General features: G+C 32.9%; 2 protein-coding genes across 3 annotated transcripts; both read right to left on the reverse strand.

Annotated features, from left to right (window-relative positions):
* Positions 1–46: 46 nt before the first annotated feature.
* Positions 47–6,066, reverse strand: LOC140061138 (uncharacterized). Of its 2 annotated transcripts, none has more exons than XM_072107594.1 (13): positions 5,577–6,066; positions 4,827–4,904; positions 4,423–4,479; positions 3,873–3,923; positions 3,484–3,549; positions 3,175–3,213; positions 2,422–2,475; positions 2,066–2,113; positions 1,847–1,903; positions 1,439–1,525; positions 1,207–1,266; positions 965–1,051; positions 47–739 (listed from the first exon to the last, which is right to left on the reverse strand). In XM_072107594.1, exons 1-13 carry the CDS (start codon positions 5,920–5,922, stop codon positions 699–701), a joined length of 1,071 nt encoding a protein of 356 aa, XP_071963695.1. In that variant the 5' UTR covers positions 5,923–6,066; the 3' UTR covers positions 47–698. The 2 variants fall into 2 exon arrangements, with proteins under 2 accessions (XP_071963695.1, XP_071963694.1); XM_072107593.1 differs by having other exon boundaries at positions 3,157–3,213.
* Positions 6,067–7,440: 1,374 nt separating this feature from the next.
* LOC140060710 (coiled-coil domain-containing protein 170-like) lies at positions 7,441–17,524 on the reverse strand. Its single transcript, XM_072107029.1, has 11 exons — positions 17,207–17,524; positions 16,200–16,270; positions 15,774–15,822; positions 12,487–12,618; positions 11,994–12,371; positions 11,528–11,713; positions 11,003–11,305; positions 10,580–10,780; positions 10,100–10,390; positions 9,810–9,935; positions 7,441–9,514 (listed from the first exon to the last, which is right to left on the reverse strand). Exons 1-11 carry the CDS (start codon positions 17,444–17,446, stop codon positions 9,002–9,004), a joined length of 2,490 nt encoding a protein of 829 aa, XP_071963130.1. The 5' UTR covers positions 17,447–17,524; the 3' UTR covers positions 7,441–9,001.
* Positions 17,525–17,706: the final 182 nt, after the last annotated feature.

A 17,706-nucleotide genomic window follows, 5' to 3' on the forward strand; every position in this document is an offset into this window, starting at 1 on the left:
ACCTATGGATAATGAAATCTAATCGAAATGTATGCAACACAGTAACTTAACATTTTCGTATTATTTATTTTGATCATTTCAATCCGTATACAAAAGATTATCAAATTTGTTGATAATGCAATGATTCTGTGTAGTACTTTCTGTGGTCAAATTGATTACTTAAACTTACTGTATTGTTATGGTGTTTAATTTATGTATTATATATGCATTATACATTATCATCAACATCGTGATCATCAGCGTCTTCTTAATGTTATCAATATTTTCTTAGCGCCACTTATGGCTCAGCAGCACTTATTATGACATGTTATTTTAGTTGTATTTCAATTAACACGTCATTAATATTAATATCGGACTAGCATGTGTGTACGATACTGATTGCATTCTTAGGCGGGACGGGATGTAAAGCTGTTGGTCCTGTGTACATCAAGTGCACGTTAAAGAAATGTGTACACTATTCGACACTAGTGTGCTGATCTGGACGCTGGCTGCCGTGGGTCCATGAGTGCCTAATCCGAATTTCCTCAGTTAAGCTTGAGAACGAATAATTACATTTAACATTTAAGCGCACACATGAACTGAATCTCTAATATTACGGTATTGACGCGTGCGTTCACATCTTGATAAATCTCGCACTGCGAAACACCGTTGGATATTCTGTTACCAAACCATCAGAACAGATACGACTCCTATAACCATCAGTACTTGCCATCCTGTAACGTGTAGTCCGATGTGTTGTCTAAAAAATAAACATCTTAAAAATAATAATGAGTCGAGAGTATCAGAACAGAATTGAATTGAATTGTTTTTAAACTGCCTCCAAATTTATTCGACGATTGATTCCTGATATCTCACATGATTGTCTGCCCGAGATCATCATGTATCTATTTATTTTGTATTTAATGGCTGCCCGTACTTGCCTATATACTAAAAGGGTCTGTCTAGTAAATATATATCACTTTACCTAACGTCCTGGATCGTCTTGCGAGTGCGTTTTTATTCGGCTTCGGTCGTACGGCCGGGGCAGACATTTTTCGCCTGTTTATTTTTGCTTTGGAATAAATAAGACAACACGTTTTAATATCCAAAAATAATAGCCAAAACACAAACAAATTTGATGACTTTTTACTGTAAAACTGAAATCAGCAACAAAAAAGAGCACCCTAGTTTTTGGAGAGAAAAAAAGAGTAATGTTTTGTAACTTACCTGCAGCTTCCTCTGCCAAATTTGGTAGAAGAGCTGCTATTCCAGTTCGAACGTCGTCACCTAGTAAAAAACGAAATAGAAATATAAATGTTATAACATGATATACTTGTATGTAGTTGCCGTATCTGCTGCGTCTCGTCGCCTTATTCTCTAATTATAAACCAAATTGTTTTATAGTCCGCTGTCTTTTTTTATCTGTTACTCAACGAATACAATGAATTTATAAACTAACCACTTGCTTGTCTTATCGGACATGTTGGTAGAATCCCGTCAACTGCTGGTGGTGGTGGTGGTGGCGCTGGTGGTAGGTCAGCTTGATCTAGATACAAAATTACAGTTTTAAATACTGAGTTGATAATCATAATGTGTATGTGTAGGCCTCATTGTGTTAATAATATACACTGCAGGAGGAGGATAACGGGTCCCCGATTCTAAAATGCGCCTTGAGCGACGTATTTGCGTCTTGACCGACCTAATGCGCCTTGAACGACATAAGTGCGTTTTGAACTGCGCATGTGTGTCTTTGACGCGGTAATTGCCTCTCAAACGTCGTAAATGCGTCTTCACGACGTAATTGCGCCTTGGTCGACGTAATTGTGTCTTGAATGACGTAAATGATAATAAATAATAATGAACAAACCTAAGCAGCTAGACTTTCGTCTAATTGCAGCCGATCTCCAATCATCCACACGTCCTCCTGAAACAGTTAACCAAAACGAAAGTGCATCATTATCAACATGAGGTCATTATCAACATGAGATCATTATCAACATGAGGTCATTATCAACATGAGGTCATTATTGACAAAGGTGTATTCTCATGACGTGTATATATCGTTTTATGACTGTGATTTACATACCTCTTATAGGTGAACGTGCAGTCCTATTCTGCGTAGATCGATTGGATGCTGAAAATTTAAAAAATTGTAGCTTGTTATCCATCATGAAGGGTAATTATTTTGACGTAGGCTATAGATACCCGCCCGATGGGCTATTAAACTTGGTTCCTCCCACTAGGACGCAACACGAGGATGTAAGCTCAATGCAAGTGAGCTGACCAATCACGACGCGATGGATGCTAACTCATCGCGCCGTGATTGGTCAAATTTCTTGTGTTGCGTCCTAGTGGGAAAACCAAGCTTCAGGCATATTATTTTTACCCGCGCGGCGTTCAATCGTTTTTGTTAGGCGTGCTTTTTAATTGTGTCTACTGTACCTTGGTTGGCAACTTCTGCTGCTAACATTCCCACGGACTTCCGTCGTGTTTGTTCTTTAAAAAGAGATGAAAAGTGTTTATTTAAAAAAAAACATATTTAAACTGTTAAATTCCCTACACCAAACTACTGACTTTGTTCAATGAAGACATAACCCATGACTACACACTACATACTGTCTGTTATGACTTATTATAAATCTAAATGTTACACCAAACATTAAAACTTTAGGTTAGTAATCTTTCTGTGAATAATACTGTAGCACGAAGTTACTATGCCGCAGCCTCGCAGACCATTGTCACAAATATTTAGTAGTAATAAGTGCATGGCATATGTTTAATATTATGCTGGTTCGTGCATGATGGAAAACACGTGTATACGCTTCATTTTCTTTCATTCATCATAAAGCTTGGTTCCCACTAGAACGTAACGCAAGGACGTAAACGCAACGCAAGCGTTTTAACCCATGACAAGCGAAGTTATAGACAGTTAGCAATCACCAGCGAATAAGTCATCGCTTGGGATTGGTCAATACACTTGCGTTGCGTTACGTCCTTGCGTTGCGTCGCTAGTGGTAACCACGCTTAAGCGTGCGTACTAGTAAGACTTTCTTGTGCAAAGTTTTTGAGATTACGGTGCTTTATAGTTTGTTAAAACGATCAACTAATATTGTTAGTACAACACAGGGTAAAAAACAAATACACGTAAACTAGACTCTGTCAAGGTAATATACATACGCGGAACCGAGGGTGTACCTTTAGGGCGCCATGTTGTGACGACGGTAGGGCAGGTTTCTGAAATAAAATCGGTATTTCTTGAAGAGATGATTACAATAGAATACAACATATTTATATTTTATTTTATTAATTAATTAATTAGTTTCGTTAACTGTTTAATCCATTAGTTTGTCTTAACAACCGGTCGTTCGTTTGTCCTATCCTGTCGTTCATTTGCCCGATCCGGTCGTTCGTTTTTCCTCTCCGGTCTTTACTCAATCTGTCAATATTGTTTCAATACATTCATTGTTAATTTGTTTATTAAATCAATTCCTTCCTTCTACTAACCTGGGCTGATCGAACAAGTAGGGGTTTCATAAACACTAGTAATTCTTGATTTTGTATTTTTCGGCACTGAAATAAAAATGGCCAATCAGTATCGTCAATACAATTATACATATATTCAACAATAATTATTAGTACACAACATTAGTAGCCTACACTTCCAACAACAATATTATTTCATTAATGCCAAATAGGGCCTACTATCATCATACTGTGTGAAAATACAATTAAACAATCAATCATTTTGAAATTTTAATTTCCTAATTTATATTATAGTCATTATCACAAATCACTATGTCGTCAGCAGCATCGTCCCATATTTTTTATAATTCCCATTTAATCATCACCAATTTTCACCCCTTCGTGAATAATTGTTATTTAATTATATTTACGAGTGTCAGGTCGTGTACGTGGACGCACAGATTCCATACAGGCGTAATCTTCTACATGAAAACAAAATCAAGAAATACTGTATCAAGACTTATCATTAGTGACGTCACGAAAGGAACACAAAGTTGACGCGCGCTTAATTTATTCATCAACACTTGAACGCGCTCGTCCAATTCGTTGTGTCACTGAATGGTATACAGTAACTGAATTGTTTAAAATAAATCGCAAAATGCTCCACACCTTATGTAATTATTTACCTATAATATTAGAATGTGTTTTTTCAACCGGATCGTTTTTTACAGTACATGTATTGTTCACATTTAGCCCCCTACCACAATGTGTTTTTTCAACCAAATCGATTGGTTTCATTTCATGATATAATAATAATTATTATTCATTTCATGTTAGGCGGCCTAGAAGAAGTTTAAATATTTGACAACTAAGTTTATATTGGATTTATTATACATTTTGGTATTTTATATCCTTTTATTTTATAATCATATTTGGCAGAAGTTAGAATAGCCTATATACAAAATAATACAAATCGTTTACCCTCTTTGGGTGGTTTTTGAACCGGTTGTTGATGTCCAACCATCACCATATAAGGACCTTTAAAAAAAGAATATGAAACAAAAACTTTTTAAAAAAAGAGATGCAATTAGAGGTTAATGGCGGATCACCAACCTGGTATATGTTACTATACTATAGGCCTAAGATTAATCTGCAAACTATATTCTGTGACGTAAAGTAAGCGCTCCAAATAGTGAGTTGACCAATCACAAGCGATTACTTGGTGAGCTCTTTACATCTTTGTGAAGAGGCGCTAGTATATGTTTTATCTAGATTTCCTTGGTTCTATCGTATTTACTATAATACGTCATAATATTATGAATATGAAAGATAGCTTTTAATATATTGAAGAACACCGGTTGAACAGTATGCATTGTTCCACTCACTTTCATATACAACTTCATCATTAATTGGTATTTTATCGGTGGTTTTGCTAAACTCGGTTGATGGCACGTTGACATATCCTAAAAGAAATCAACAACAATAGACGTACTTTAGTGAGAACATGGAACTATATTATATTACAGTTCCATGGTGAGAAGGGTGCTGGAAGTTAGTGATGATGGTAATGATGACATCACAATTAAGAAGATGTTCAAAACGATGACACAGATACATAACAACTGTAAAGTAACTGTAACTTTTTGAGTTAACCTAAGCCCATCTAATTATATCGGTATGCACGTCCAAGCTTCATAACAAAGGCAAAATAGCCGCACCACCGATGAACAAATCTTATATAAATATTATCCAAATCGTTGTGTTTAATTGAATCACACGACTGGACTATCGAGTGTTGCTTTTTTGACATATCATAGGCCTATAATATTCAATGAATCATTTAGAATTGTGTCCCGATTTCGCTTTGAAATTTATCAATTAGATTAGCAAGAAGCAACATGACCTTATTAATTAAACTCGTTTTTAGGCCTACTTCTTTTGTGTACCAGAGTGGAAATAATATAGGCCTATGCAATAAGACTACAAGAGCCTCTATTCAAGGGACACCCCTGTGCCTAATTTCCACGTTCTTGATTTTAAATAGGCCTATCTAATTTTATGTAATTTTATAGATTGTATGATTTGCTACAATATTATTTATGTGTTGTAATAAAAACCAAGTAGGGTATACCAACCATTATTATTTAAGGTTGTCCTCTTTACGTCGAATAACAATGCTTCTATTATACTACAGGTAGATTCCTTGTATCTTTTGACGATATTACTAAGAAGAAAATTACTCTGCATTGTATCAATATCACCGTCACATAGTTCTATCGTTTTCCGGCATGAGGGACAAGGTATGCCTAGCACCTTCGATATTTTCACTCCCTTCCTGGATCCGTTCGCTTTATTCTGGCGTTCTTGCAAAGCGTTGAAGATGGAACGGAGGCATTTCCGACAAAAACTGTGTGCGCACGGTAAAAGTACGGGATCATCATAAAACTCAAAACAACACGGACATGTTAATTCATTGTCCATTTTCTCACTACATTTGCCAGGCCAAAACTTCGAGACACCTACCTCTATTTCTATTTCTGTCAAAGCAGCTTTATTATTTAAATTGACTTATCTGTGTATGCTGTATTATGAAGCTAGTGTGAAACGAGTAACGCATTGGTGACATAATACAATATTATATTGTTTATGGATAAACATTGTACAGCAAGGCGGAAGAACTTTAAAGGAAATTATCTGATATATTATCATCAGCGTGAATACCAGCTTCAACGCGTACATGAACCGCCTCGGAGACGGGGATTCTAGAGGAGTTGGTCTATGATACTATAAGATGATGATAAAGCAATATATGATTACATAGAGCAATTTTATCGCATAATAATTGAATTTTTTTAAAAACCGATATTTTGGCTATTAAGTTTCGAAAAATCCCTGTACTATAGTACAGGGATTTTTTCCAAAATGGCCAATTATCGACCCTTTCATTTTTCGACATACTGGCTTCTATGGCACTATAAGATGATGATAAAGCAATATATGATCATATAGAACAATTTTATCGCATAATAATTGAATTTAAAAAACCTGATATTTTGGCCATTTTTCGAAAATCCCGGTACAGGGATTTTTTTCAAAAATGGCAAATTTTCGACCCTTTTATTTTTCGACATAACTGGTGTCTATGGTACTATAAGATGATGATAAAGCAATATATGATTACATAGAGCAATTTTATCGCATAATAATTGAATTTAAAAAAAACCGATATTTTGGCCATTAAGTTTCGAAAAATCCCTGTACTATAGTACAGGGATTTTTTTCAAAATTGGCCAATTTTCGACATAACTGGTGTCTATGGTACTATAAGATGATGATAAAGCAATATATTATTACATAGAGCAATTTTATCGCATAATAATTGAATTTAAAAAAACCCGATATTTTGGCCAATAAGTTTCGAAAAATCCCTGTAGGCCTACTCAAAGTGATATATATTCTTTGGCCTACTATAGTACAGGGATTTTTTCAAAAATGACCCATTTTCGACCCTTTTATTTTTCGACATAACTGGTGTCTATGGTACTATAAGATGATGATAAAGCAATATATGATCATATAGAACAATTTTATCGCATAATAATTGAATTTAAAAAAAACGATATTTTGGCCATTAAGTTTTGAAAAATCCCTGTACAATAGTACAGGGATTTTTTCAAAAATGGCAAATTTTCGACCCTTTTATTTTTCGACATAAGATGATAATAAAGCAATATATGATTACATAGAGCAATTTTATCGCATAATAATTGAATTTTAAAAAACTGATATTTTGGCCATTAAGTTTCGAAAAATAATAATAATTGAATTTAAAACGATATTTAGAAAAAACATTTCCGAAAATCGGTAAAATTTCGACAATTATTTTCATCTTGTATCTTATCGAGTTTTCATAATTCTTAAGCATTAAAATTGAATTCTGTAAATTACAAAAAAAAATCAATATAAAAAAAAATCATATATTCTATGAATGTTCGAGGGTTACTTAAGAATGACATTTATTTAATGTATGCATTCTACTAATGATAGATAAGATAGTTTAAAAATACAAACTATACTGAAAATCATAAGATAATATATTTTCATTTACGTCTGTAATTGAATGCAGCAAGAAAAAAATGATACCAATAACAATACAGCCTCCATTAAGGGGATACACTGAATATGAATTGGGCATAGTGTTAAAATATAATATTTCCCTTTGTTCGTTTTTAACGGGAAATTGTTCCAATAAAAGCGTCCCTTGAATTACTGAGGATCGAATACATCAATTACTAAAAAGATGCTGTTTGCTTTTCCAACATCGTGATCCGTGGATTAAAATCTCTCGTATTTTAAGTATGGAAATCAGGCAAGCCAAAGCCATTACACAATCAAAGAAAATTCTTAACGAACACCTTAGTAGGCTATTTGGTGCAGAATAGGTTTTCGACTCCAGTTCTACGACGTAGAAGAGGAGGACACATATGTGTATGTGCTGATAAAACATATATTTCCCCCATGTTCGTTACATCATGGGAAAGTGTCCCCATAATAGGAGTGTTTCCACCGAATAGGGGTGTCCAAAAGGAGGTGTTTTACTGCACTCGTCTTGCTCAATAACAAATTGTACAATCTAAGTCCATACACCTACAATCACACAATAATATTCTTTTTTATTTTTTGTATGCCAGTCAGTAAATGTGTGAACGTTGCTTTGCTACCCTGGTTTGTAAATAATGTACAATAATAAACAACATTGATATCAAAATAGGGATTTGGATGTATTGTACATATGACATTAATTAACTTACTGATTTCAATCAACGTACACTAAAGTCATTCACACACAAAAGGCGATTGGGGGATAAAAACTTATTATTTATCCTCAGGGTTTTTTTTAAGTATAATAAATAGTTTCTATACGGTCTATGTTTTCATAAAGAGTTGTTTTTCTAACAGTTTTTTTTCTAAATCACTAGTAAAGTTCAGTTCATTATCCTCACCCAGTTGGCAATGCAGTGCATATTCTTTTAGGTTCGTTGAGTGTTATAGAGAAAAATTATAGAGTTTACCCTTTTCAGTCAGTTAAAAATAATGGATAAAATCTACAATAATAATTAAAACTGAATATCTACAATACCTTCTATGTTACCTATAATATAGTACATTACATGTTAAACTTATATGCACACTTTTACTTATAAAGCATCTAAAATTCCACACACGATTGTTAATAGTGACCTACGCTTTCATGACACGCAACTATGCAGCTTAAGTCATTCTGTGAATTACTTGGCGTGTACCATAGTCTAGTGGCGTGTTGTGAAAATGAAACGTCTCTATATTATAAGTCATTGTCTATACTTACTTTGTATAGAATTTCAACACACATTACTTTTTAAACATTACTTTACCATTTAAATAACTCTATTTCATTTCTGAAACAGCCATAAATATCTGACCTTTGACCTGCATGTTACTTAAACCATACTAAAATACATTAAGCATCGTCTTACTATTAACCCAAGATTAAACAAGCTCATCTTTACTACATCACGTCTTAATATGTTTCAACTTGATGAAGTCGCTGACGTCTTGATGGCGAAAGGGATCTTGTTCTTGACCTCCTGGGCGTATCCACAGCTCCTGTATAACCTTCGCGAAATCCTGAATCCATTTGACCAAGGCTTCGTTCCAAAGTGTGCGACGTGAGAGAGTGCGAGTGATGAGCCTGGATAATTTTTTCTAAGCGTGTGATAATCTCATAATCAGGCACAGAGAGTAAGGTGACGTCCAGGCCCAGCATACGCGATATTACCTGACGGAAGTCAAGCAGCTGCTTCTCTCGCTGCTGCATGTCTGCAAGGAGTGCTTTCGTTGCACGTAACTCCTCCATGAGAGCAGTAACTGATCGGTCGGCATGGAATCTTTTATCGCTTGCTTCTTGTTCTGTGAATTCAATCTCGTTTTTCATTCCAGCTATTTTACGTGCTTGTCTTTCTTTCGTCTTTTCCAGTTTGGTTAACTCTTTGCAAAGGGCGTCTATATGGTCTCCTTGCACAAGGTTTGTAGACTAAACAAAACAAATAAAAAGACGCATATATTGTAATTTCCTACCAGAATATAAACACAAATGATTAAATGGTTAACATGCAAATGTTAAGTTCTGCTAGAAAAATATACATTTACATTAAAGTTTTACATAAATTTACATTAATTTTTTTGGGTTAATCAATACATTGTATGTACCGAGGTAGTGTAGCTCTGCAAATTATACAAATATCGATTCATTTCTATCTCTCTCTTGATTTTGTTTTGTTAATAAACTTATTAACCAAATATGAGAAATACTAAAATGTTAAAAATACCTTTATTTCGCCAATCTCCATTAATTTTGCTTTCAGCTCAAGAATGACCTGTCTGGCAGAACCAAGTTGACCTCGAAGACGGTCATTCTCCTTCTGAAGTTTCTTCTGACCCATAACAATGTCATCCTTAAACAAATTATACACAAATAATAAAAAAAAACAACCTAATATAATGGTACAACAAATATATCATGGAAACTATTGTCAAGTATGTGTCTATTTTTCAGTTTTACAGTACTCACTTTTAATAAATTATCACACACAAATTAATAACTTTCTTGTAATTTTACCTTTTCTTTTTCCAACGTTGACCTCCCTAACAGACCTTCGTCCTGTGTACAAATCTTCTTCCTGAGAAGGTCGATGTGTAAGTCTTTGCTCTCCAATTGTTGTTTCATCGTTTTCAACTTTCGTTGCAAGTTGTAAACATGAGTTGTTTTATCTGTAATTGTATCCACTTCTTTTCGCATCACCTGTTCAGCTCGTGCCAGAACTGCGTCGGTGCAAAGGTCAAACCCGACGTCCAGAGCGATTACGTCCATCTTTAGGACTCTGCATATCTTTTCGATGAAAGCCATGTACTGTAAAGTAGATAAAAATATGAAGATGGTTTATTAAACTTGGTTTCATATAAATAGACAATAATAAAATTTGTAAATATCTTTATTTTGAAATAGAGGCTCCTTCACAAATAAATGTGTTTTTCAATGAGCAATGCACAATAATCAATATTTGATAGCTAGATAAATTCACTTTAATTGAGTATTCACCTTCTTGCGCTCAGCACGTATAGTGTCTTTCAGTACGTCGCCAGTGTTCAGATCATCTTCCATTGTTCTAATTCTGAACCTGAAGTCTCCCAGGTTTTCCTCTGCCTCCTTTGCTCGTTGGATGGTAGAGTGATGCAGTTCAACTTGGTTGTGCAGTTGGTCTGACAAACTCTTAACCTTTGCTTCAAGTACATCTATAAACTGTCAAAATAAAAAACAATAAAATCATCATAACTTATCATAATATCTAACCAGGTATAAGTAGATTCTGGGGAAAGGTGCATGTCAAATGCTATGTATAGTATGGCAGATGAAATAGTATACAAATATTGACTGTGATGAGGAGCATAGTTCAAAATATAGGTGATCTGGAGAATTGAATTATTATATTTATTGCTATATTATAGTTTCAAACGAACTTACACTTTGTCTTTCCTTTGATGTGGAATGTATGTTCTTAATTTGACTTTTAACAATCTCCTCAGTAGGCTCACAAGACAGCAAGGCAGCCAACGAATCCTTAAAAGATTTCAGTTCAGCTTTGGCTACCTGAGCTTCAAACTCCAACGATGACTTAGCGTGGCTATATTCACTCAGACGAGATTCACGTTGATTCAACTCTTCTCGGGTAAGTTCCCATGCTTTCTTGTCAGCATTAAATCTTTCACGAAGAAGGGTATTTTCTCGTTCAAGGTCCTTTTTAGCTTGGACTGCTGTTTCCTTTTCCTTAAATTATAAATAAAATTTTGAAATTTAGTATATGTTTTGGTCATAGAAACTGGTAATGAAGGATGACTAGCAAAACTCTACGGCTGTCAACACTAGCATTCTGTTTGTTGTGTGCAATTTATTTATTCTTTATACTGGGTCACCAAACTTCAAATATAAAAGGACTATTAATGACTGGGAGGCATTTTAAAATAGAGAGGAAAAAAACAATGAACCTACCAATCGCATTCTTTCATTTGTAACCAGTGAAGTTGATGACTGCCGCTGACCTTTTGTAAGTTCTTCTGAAAGACGATGAATAGTCTCTCGTCCAGCCTTTGATTCCAATTCCAAACTGTTGACAGATTCGGAGAGAGAGCTGACCTTTCCACGCAAAGTCAGATTTTCTTGCACGACATCGTTAATCTAAAAAAAATGAAATTATAATTATTATATTAATATTTAGCACTAAGCCGAAATTTGTTATCCTCCTAAAACAAAAATTTCTGACGTTCCAGATGGGGCAACTTTTTAATTTCCCTTGAGTCATTCAGCAATTTTTTTCTGAAATATGTTTAATTTACGAATTAATCATGAACTGATGAATTTATAGATAATTTTTTGTTTTGAAGAGTGGTTATCAAATCAAATAAATAATAAGCACAAAATCAAGAAAACCTGCACTAATGATTCAAAATGTACATACCTTTGATGCCATGTATTCCGGTGTTCGATCCTCCACAGATGCAACATCTTTTAGTTGTAGAAATATACTGTGAAACTGCCTATCCCATGATTCTAGTTTCCTCTCCGCTGCTTCTCGTTCCTCGATGAGGTTACGATTCCTTCTCTCAAGCTCTAGTATCTTCTCCTGAAGATTACTATTCTCCTTCTGCAACGTACCGATAGCAAACTCTCCTCTTACTGACACGTCAGTTTTGTCCTTTAGCTCTTGAATGCGGGTTTGTAGAGTGATCACGAGGGCAGCATTACGATCACTGCTCTCTTTGTACGCACTGACCTGACCTTTTAGATCGTCAATTTGAATATCGCGTGAGTTAAGTCGACTCTGGTAATCTCTTGTCTGAAAGGTAAAAATACAATTGCTATTATGGCTATTATTATTAGGGCTACAGTATGTGAACCAGTTCACCCCCTACTTGTCTCAAAAGTTGTTTTTATGTAGTAATTGGTCTTACCTCAGCTTTCATCTGGTCCACCTGTAACTGCATCATGCTTATTTCTCGCGACACGTCAACCGAATGACGATGATGTGAGTCACTTAAATATTCACGAGAACCAAGAACATCAGTTGGATAAATTGTTGAAATCTGTAAACAGTAAATAATAATTGATTTTAAAATTACACAAACAATAGAAATGTATCACTATAAATTTTTCTACTGCAGTTACTGCAGTTTATAGTTTTTAAATTGTTATTTTAAATGAACAGTAAATTATTTTATGTTGAAAGTGACATTTTTTGTTAAATTATAACTTATCCGTGTACTACAGTATATATAAATCAAAGAGCTGCATAGGCAGGATATAGAAAAAAATCAAGATCAAATAAGTTAAAACTGCCTCAATATAGATTTATTTTAACGACATGTTTCGGGCATAGCCCATCATCAGGTGAAAAGAATTGTAACAAAGGATAACATATATAAGTCACAAAATTACATAATAAAACAAATCAGCCAATCAAAGATGTTAACAAACAAAAGGCATACTACAGTATATATACTGTACTGTGTTTAATGACCGAAAGTAGATGGCATAAATATTGGTCAGGTCATAATGGCATAATCTTTTTCTGTGCGCAATATTCTAACGTATAACGTGCATGTGGTGTTTGTTGTGCAGATAACTAACTCGTCAAAAATACGAGTTCAAATCTAGTTTTTTTAAGTGGATGAAATTTAAAACAATTTTAAAAATCTATAATACATTTCAATTTTGGATTTGTTAAGTTTTTCAATTAATTTATATTATAATTTATAATCTTTTAAAGGGATGAACATTTTTTTTTACAAATACAATATCAATTTCGATTAGATTTGTCAATTATTTGAATTAAGAAATAAATTAAAAATCTATAGTAAATTATTTCTAAAATCACATTTTAAAAAAGGCAATTCAATTTATTCATCTTGTTTTGCGTAATATTCTCTTTCGTAAGCACCTTGAACAAAAGAGCACACAGCACAGGGAATATAACAATAAAATCACAGATTCCTAGTAGAATCCTAAGAATATTAATGCAAAATTTTAAAATGAAATTTTTCCCTGATGTAAAATCAATGTTGCCAGCACATTAAACCTCATGATATGTCCATGTACACCCTCACATATCTCATCAACCATTCCATACACTGATCATGTTAATGTTTCATTTAATTTAGTTGCCTAGGTGATATGTATGGTAAACCAATAATTCAATGACATAAATTCTTTCTATTTAATTTTAAATTTATATAGAAATTCAATAAATAAATATAATATAAATAACATTAATTTGTTGTAAACGATGCAATAGTCAACAGAGAATGGCCACATTTATTAAATATAGTAATATGATTTATTGCTTAAAAATATAATTACACTAAGTATTATTTTTTATTTTATAACTAATCATTCTATTCACTGGAAAACATCATATCAGTTTTAAATAGTATTTACAGTACAGTAAGTACAATTTAATAAATAAAAGATTTGAAGTTTAAGGACCGGTAGTGTATATAAATAATCATTAAATCCGATTTTTTTTTATTAAACTACTTAATATGATTTCATGTTTAATTATTAAATAATAAAATGATCAAAATTAATATAGTAGAATATCAGACAGATTGTTCACTGTTTTTACTAAAATCCAAATGTATGTTTCTAAATCTGTAATAAATAATTCAGAGTCTTAAATACAAAACTTGAGAGGCAAAGGATTATTGTTGATCACGAATGAAAAATATGAAAATGATTATGCAGAGTGTGTTAAGGCAACTGCTGACGCATGCTGTACACGTGTGCAGTGAAATGTGATCAAGTTAATAAAATGAATAAACGTCAAGAATACATTGTATAGAAATAAAATCTGAAAAGACTATTGAGAACAAAAAGATATTAGTCATTTATAGGGGCTGTGTCAGTCGAATTTGTTAATTTATTTGTTCAATTTTATCATTTACTTAAAGGCCAAATATTTTGATTTTTTTTCCATTTTTTATCCGTCTATAAATTTAAAATGTGATCAACTTAGATATCCATCTATTGTCGTAGTTTTCATGTATATAAGCGACATTTATTAAGTAATTTTTCAAATTAATTGAAATTAAATCAATATAAAAATAGCAATTATATAAATAATAATACAAAAATTGTAAAATAATATTCTTCAATACAGTAGATGAGCAATGTTTTATTTTATCATTCTAAATATTATTTTTTATATTATTCTTTTTTGGAATAAAACCACTTTCCTGATTATAGAGCTAAAATAAATAATAATATTGATGATTTCTTTAATAACTTGGTTGTTAAATAAACACAATATGATAATCAACTACCTACTATCTATCAGCAATAATAATCTCTATCGGGCTGTACCTAATTAGGCGTGACTGTTGCTAACGGTAACACTAACAGTGTGTTCATAATAAAACAGAGTTGAGTTTTACGACAGCGAGTAAAAGCTTTGTCAATTACTGATGTGGAAAATAATCGTAGATCAATGAAGAAAGTTGCGATGAATTACATCTTGTTGTAATGTCAGTAGTAATTGATGAGTTCTTATATTATCGTGTTTGTACTGAGGCTAGCATATACAATGAGCAATTGTGTTTAAAGGATTTAAAAGAAACAGTAGTAAAATACTGCTATTTCTATGTAAAATTTAATTATGGTATAATATTAGTAGAGAAATATTTTTCCATCATTATTTAAAACATAAACAATAAAATACTGCTATTTAGGTATGAAGCTATTTACAGTAAAATGATATAATCATCATCATTATTTATTTTTTTTGTTTGATTGAAATAATTTATTATTTAGTCAATTATAATTACATTTATTATATAATTACCAAATATTAATTAAAGATGTAAAAAATGATCAACTTAGTTTTGGTTGAATTTAATAGTTTTTGTCATTTTAAAGTGAAAACATATTTTGTTTGTTTTTTTTCTACGGAAGTAAATTACTTTATTAAAACTACAAAATAACCTATTCAAAGCCCGATTTAATTAATCTTTATTAATCATCATGTTTTGGGGGACAATAATGTACATCTTCAATAATTACTACTTATTTAAAATAAAGAATTATAATTCCTATTTTTTTTTTATATTTACAAATTCTCAATAATATTTATTATAAGTTGGTTTAAATTTATGGTAAGTGTTTTCACATTTATCACATCTTAAAAATATATGTAATGTGTACTTGCACCATAATGTAATAATACTAATAACAGCAGAACACCTACCTTGTCTTCTGTACTAAAATGCACTTTTCTATATGGAGCTGAATCAACCCTAAAAAAATTATACATAAAAAGAAAATTAGTTTATTTATTTGTATCTTAATTAACTACATCGTTACTAATTAAATATTGAATTGTTTATTATATGATGCCATTTGGCGTGTTTAATTGCAGAATTTAAGATTGAGTATAGTTTTTTATTTTATTTTAAGCATTGCGTTTTAGTACTTATCAAACAATCTCTCGTTAATCAATTAAGTACATGTACTATTTCAATGACAAATTTTTTTTGTTTTTTTATTGAGCACAAGAATTTACAATTTACCATTTGAGAAAAAAAGTACAGATCTTATTAAAATGTATATTATTATTATTATTTATTTTAATATTATTTTAATTAGTTAAAAATTGAAATCTTGCCAAACTTACCGTGATAAATCCTGAATGAGCTTGTCTTTTTTTTCAAGTTCTGTTTTGTAAAGTTTAACTTGATCATGTAACTGTAATAAATGTAAAAATACAAAAAAAATATGATACATTTTTTCTATGAAAAAGAAAGCAAAACAATAATTATACGCCGTGGCTAAAGATACGGTACCGTATTCTAACTTCTGTTTACTAAAGGTACGGTAAAATTGCATTACGTCATAATCAGCCAATGGGGTGCTGGTACGTGTGTGACGTCATCGTATAAGGACTTGGGATTTTTTTTCATATCGCGTCTGTTGTGTTTGTGTGTGTAGAGAATTGCTATCGGCGGCGGCGCCAGGCTGCGTTGATGTGTGTGCGCTGCAGATGAGGGTTTTATTTTTATTCCAAATGGCCTATTTAGGCCTATATTTTTTATTAAACTTTGTTTACAATGGTGACCATAAACAACAAGCAAATGCAGACAATAAAGGGGCCCTCAAATACTATGATTTAGACAGTAGCCCCAGGGCTAACGAGTCACAGAAATCAGCGCACACATGCAGCTGGCCCCAGCCTGGCATCGCTTTCCCTCTACACAAACAAACTCATATTATGAGGTTATAGTAGGCCTAGCCTAGGCCTCTTTTGAAACGGTTTTCTGTATTCTAGAATTAAAATCAACATGTTTTGGCTTTTCAATAATAATAACAGACGTAGGCTACATTTAGTTTTTGTCACACACGACGGCGATAATAGCGATAAATAAAGCATAAAGAAAATGCGGTTGATCACTGTTTTCGCGATATGAAAAAAATCCACAAAGTCCTTATACGATGACGTCACACACGTACAGCACCCCATTGGCTGGTTATGACGTAATGCAATTTTACCGTACCTTTAGTAAACAGAAGTTAGAATACGGTACCGTATCTTTAGCCACGGCGATAATTATATATAATTTTAATAAATTTATTTAATCAAAAAGAGACTTGAATAATTGTTTTTTTTTTTTGTTGGGTACTTACATCTTGCATCATTTTCTTCGATTGAAATCCACTAGGTTGAGGGCTTCCGAATGGACTACCAGAGCTAAGCCCAAGCCCAGGACTACTGGGTCGACTGCCTGTACGTCCTCCAGCCGGGGCTGAGCGACTGCATCGTAGCCTTTCGATTTCATCTTCCAAAAGAGTCAAGTTGCGGTCCACAGCTCTGTGTCCATTTAATTTTGGCAAACCATCGTGCCTCTCCTTTCCTAAATACGACATTTCAAAATTTGTCAATGTGTGAAAAACTCTTATACAATATTGTGAACTCACATGTACGCACAGTGTACGAGAAATCAAATGATTACCAACATAACAATGTGGGTTACGAAACGATTTTATTGTTATGTCAAAACAATGTTGGCATGGGCAACAAAACAAAATAAACATTAAAGAGCACCCTCTACATTTTACACGTGAAATTTGTATAATTGATTGATTGGCCTAGTCTCTTTTTCCATACAAATGTTGATGTCTGGTTA

This window comes from Antedon mediterranea, chromosome 10 (assembly GCF_964355755.1).
Source record: "Antedon mediterranea chromosome 10, ecAntMedi1.1, whole genome shotgun sequence".
NCBI classification, from domain to species: Eukaryota; Metazoa; Echinodermata; class Crinoidea; order Comatulida; family Antedonidae; genus Antedon; species Antedon mediterranea.

Excerpts from the sequence above, each read along its gene's own strand:
- LOC140061138 (XM_072107593.1), bottom strand. The coding sequence starts at position 5,922 with ATGGACAATGAATTAACATGTCCGTGTTGTTTTGAGTTTTATGATGAT. Across the intron at positions 4,480-4,826 it reads TGATGAAGTTGTATATGAAA|GTCCTTATATGGTGATGGTT; the intron begins GTGAGTGGAACA and ends CTTTTTTTAAAG. Across the intron at positions 1,052-1,206 it reads TTTGGCAGAGGAAGCTGCAG|CAAAAATAAACAGGCGAAAA; the intron begins GTAAGTTACAAA and ends TTTATTCCAAAG.
- LOC140060710 (XM_072107029.1), bottom strand. The coding sequence starts at position 17,446 with ATGTCGTATTTAGGAAAGGAGAGGCACGATGGTTTGCCAAAATTAAAT. Across the intron at positions 12,372-12,486 it reads TGGACCAGATGAAAGCTGAG|ACAAGAGATTACCAGAGTCG; the intron begins GTAAGACCAATT and ends TTTACCTTTCAG. Across the intron at positions 9,515-9,809 it reads TGGAGATTGGCGAAATAAAG|TCTACAAACCTTGTGCAAGG; the intron begins GTATTTTTAACA and ends TGTTTTGTTTAG.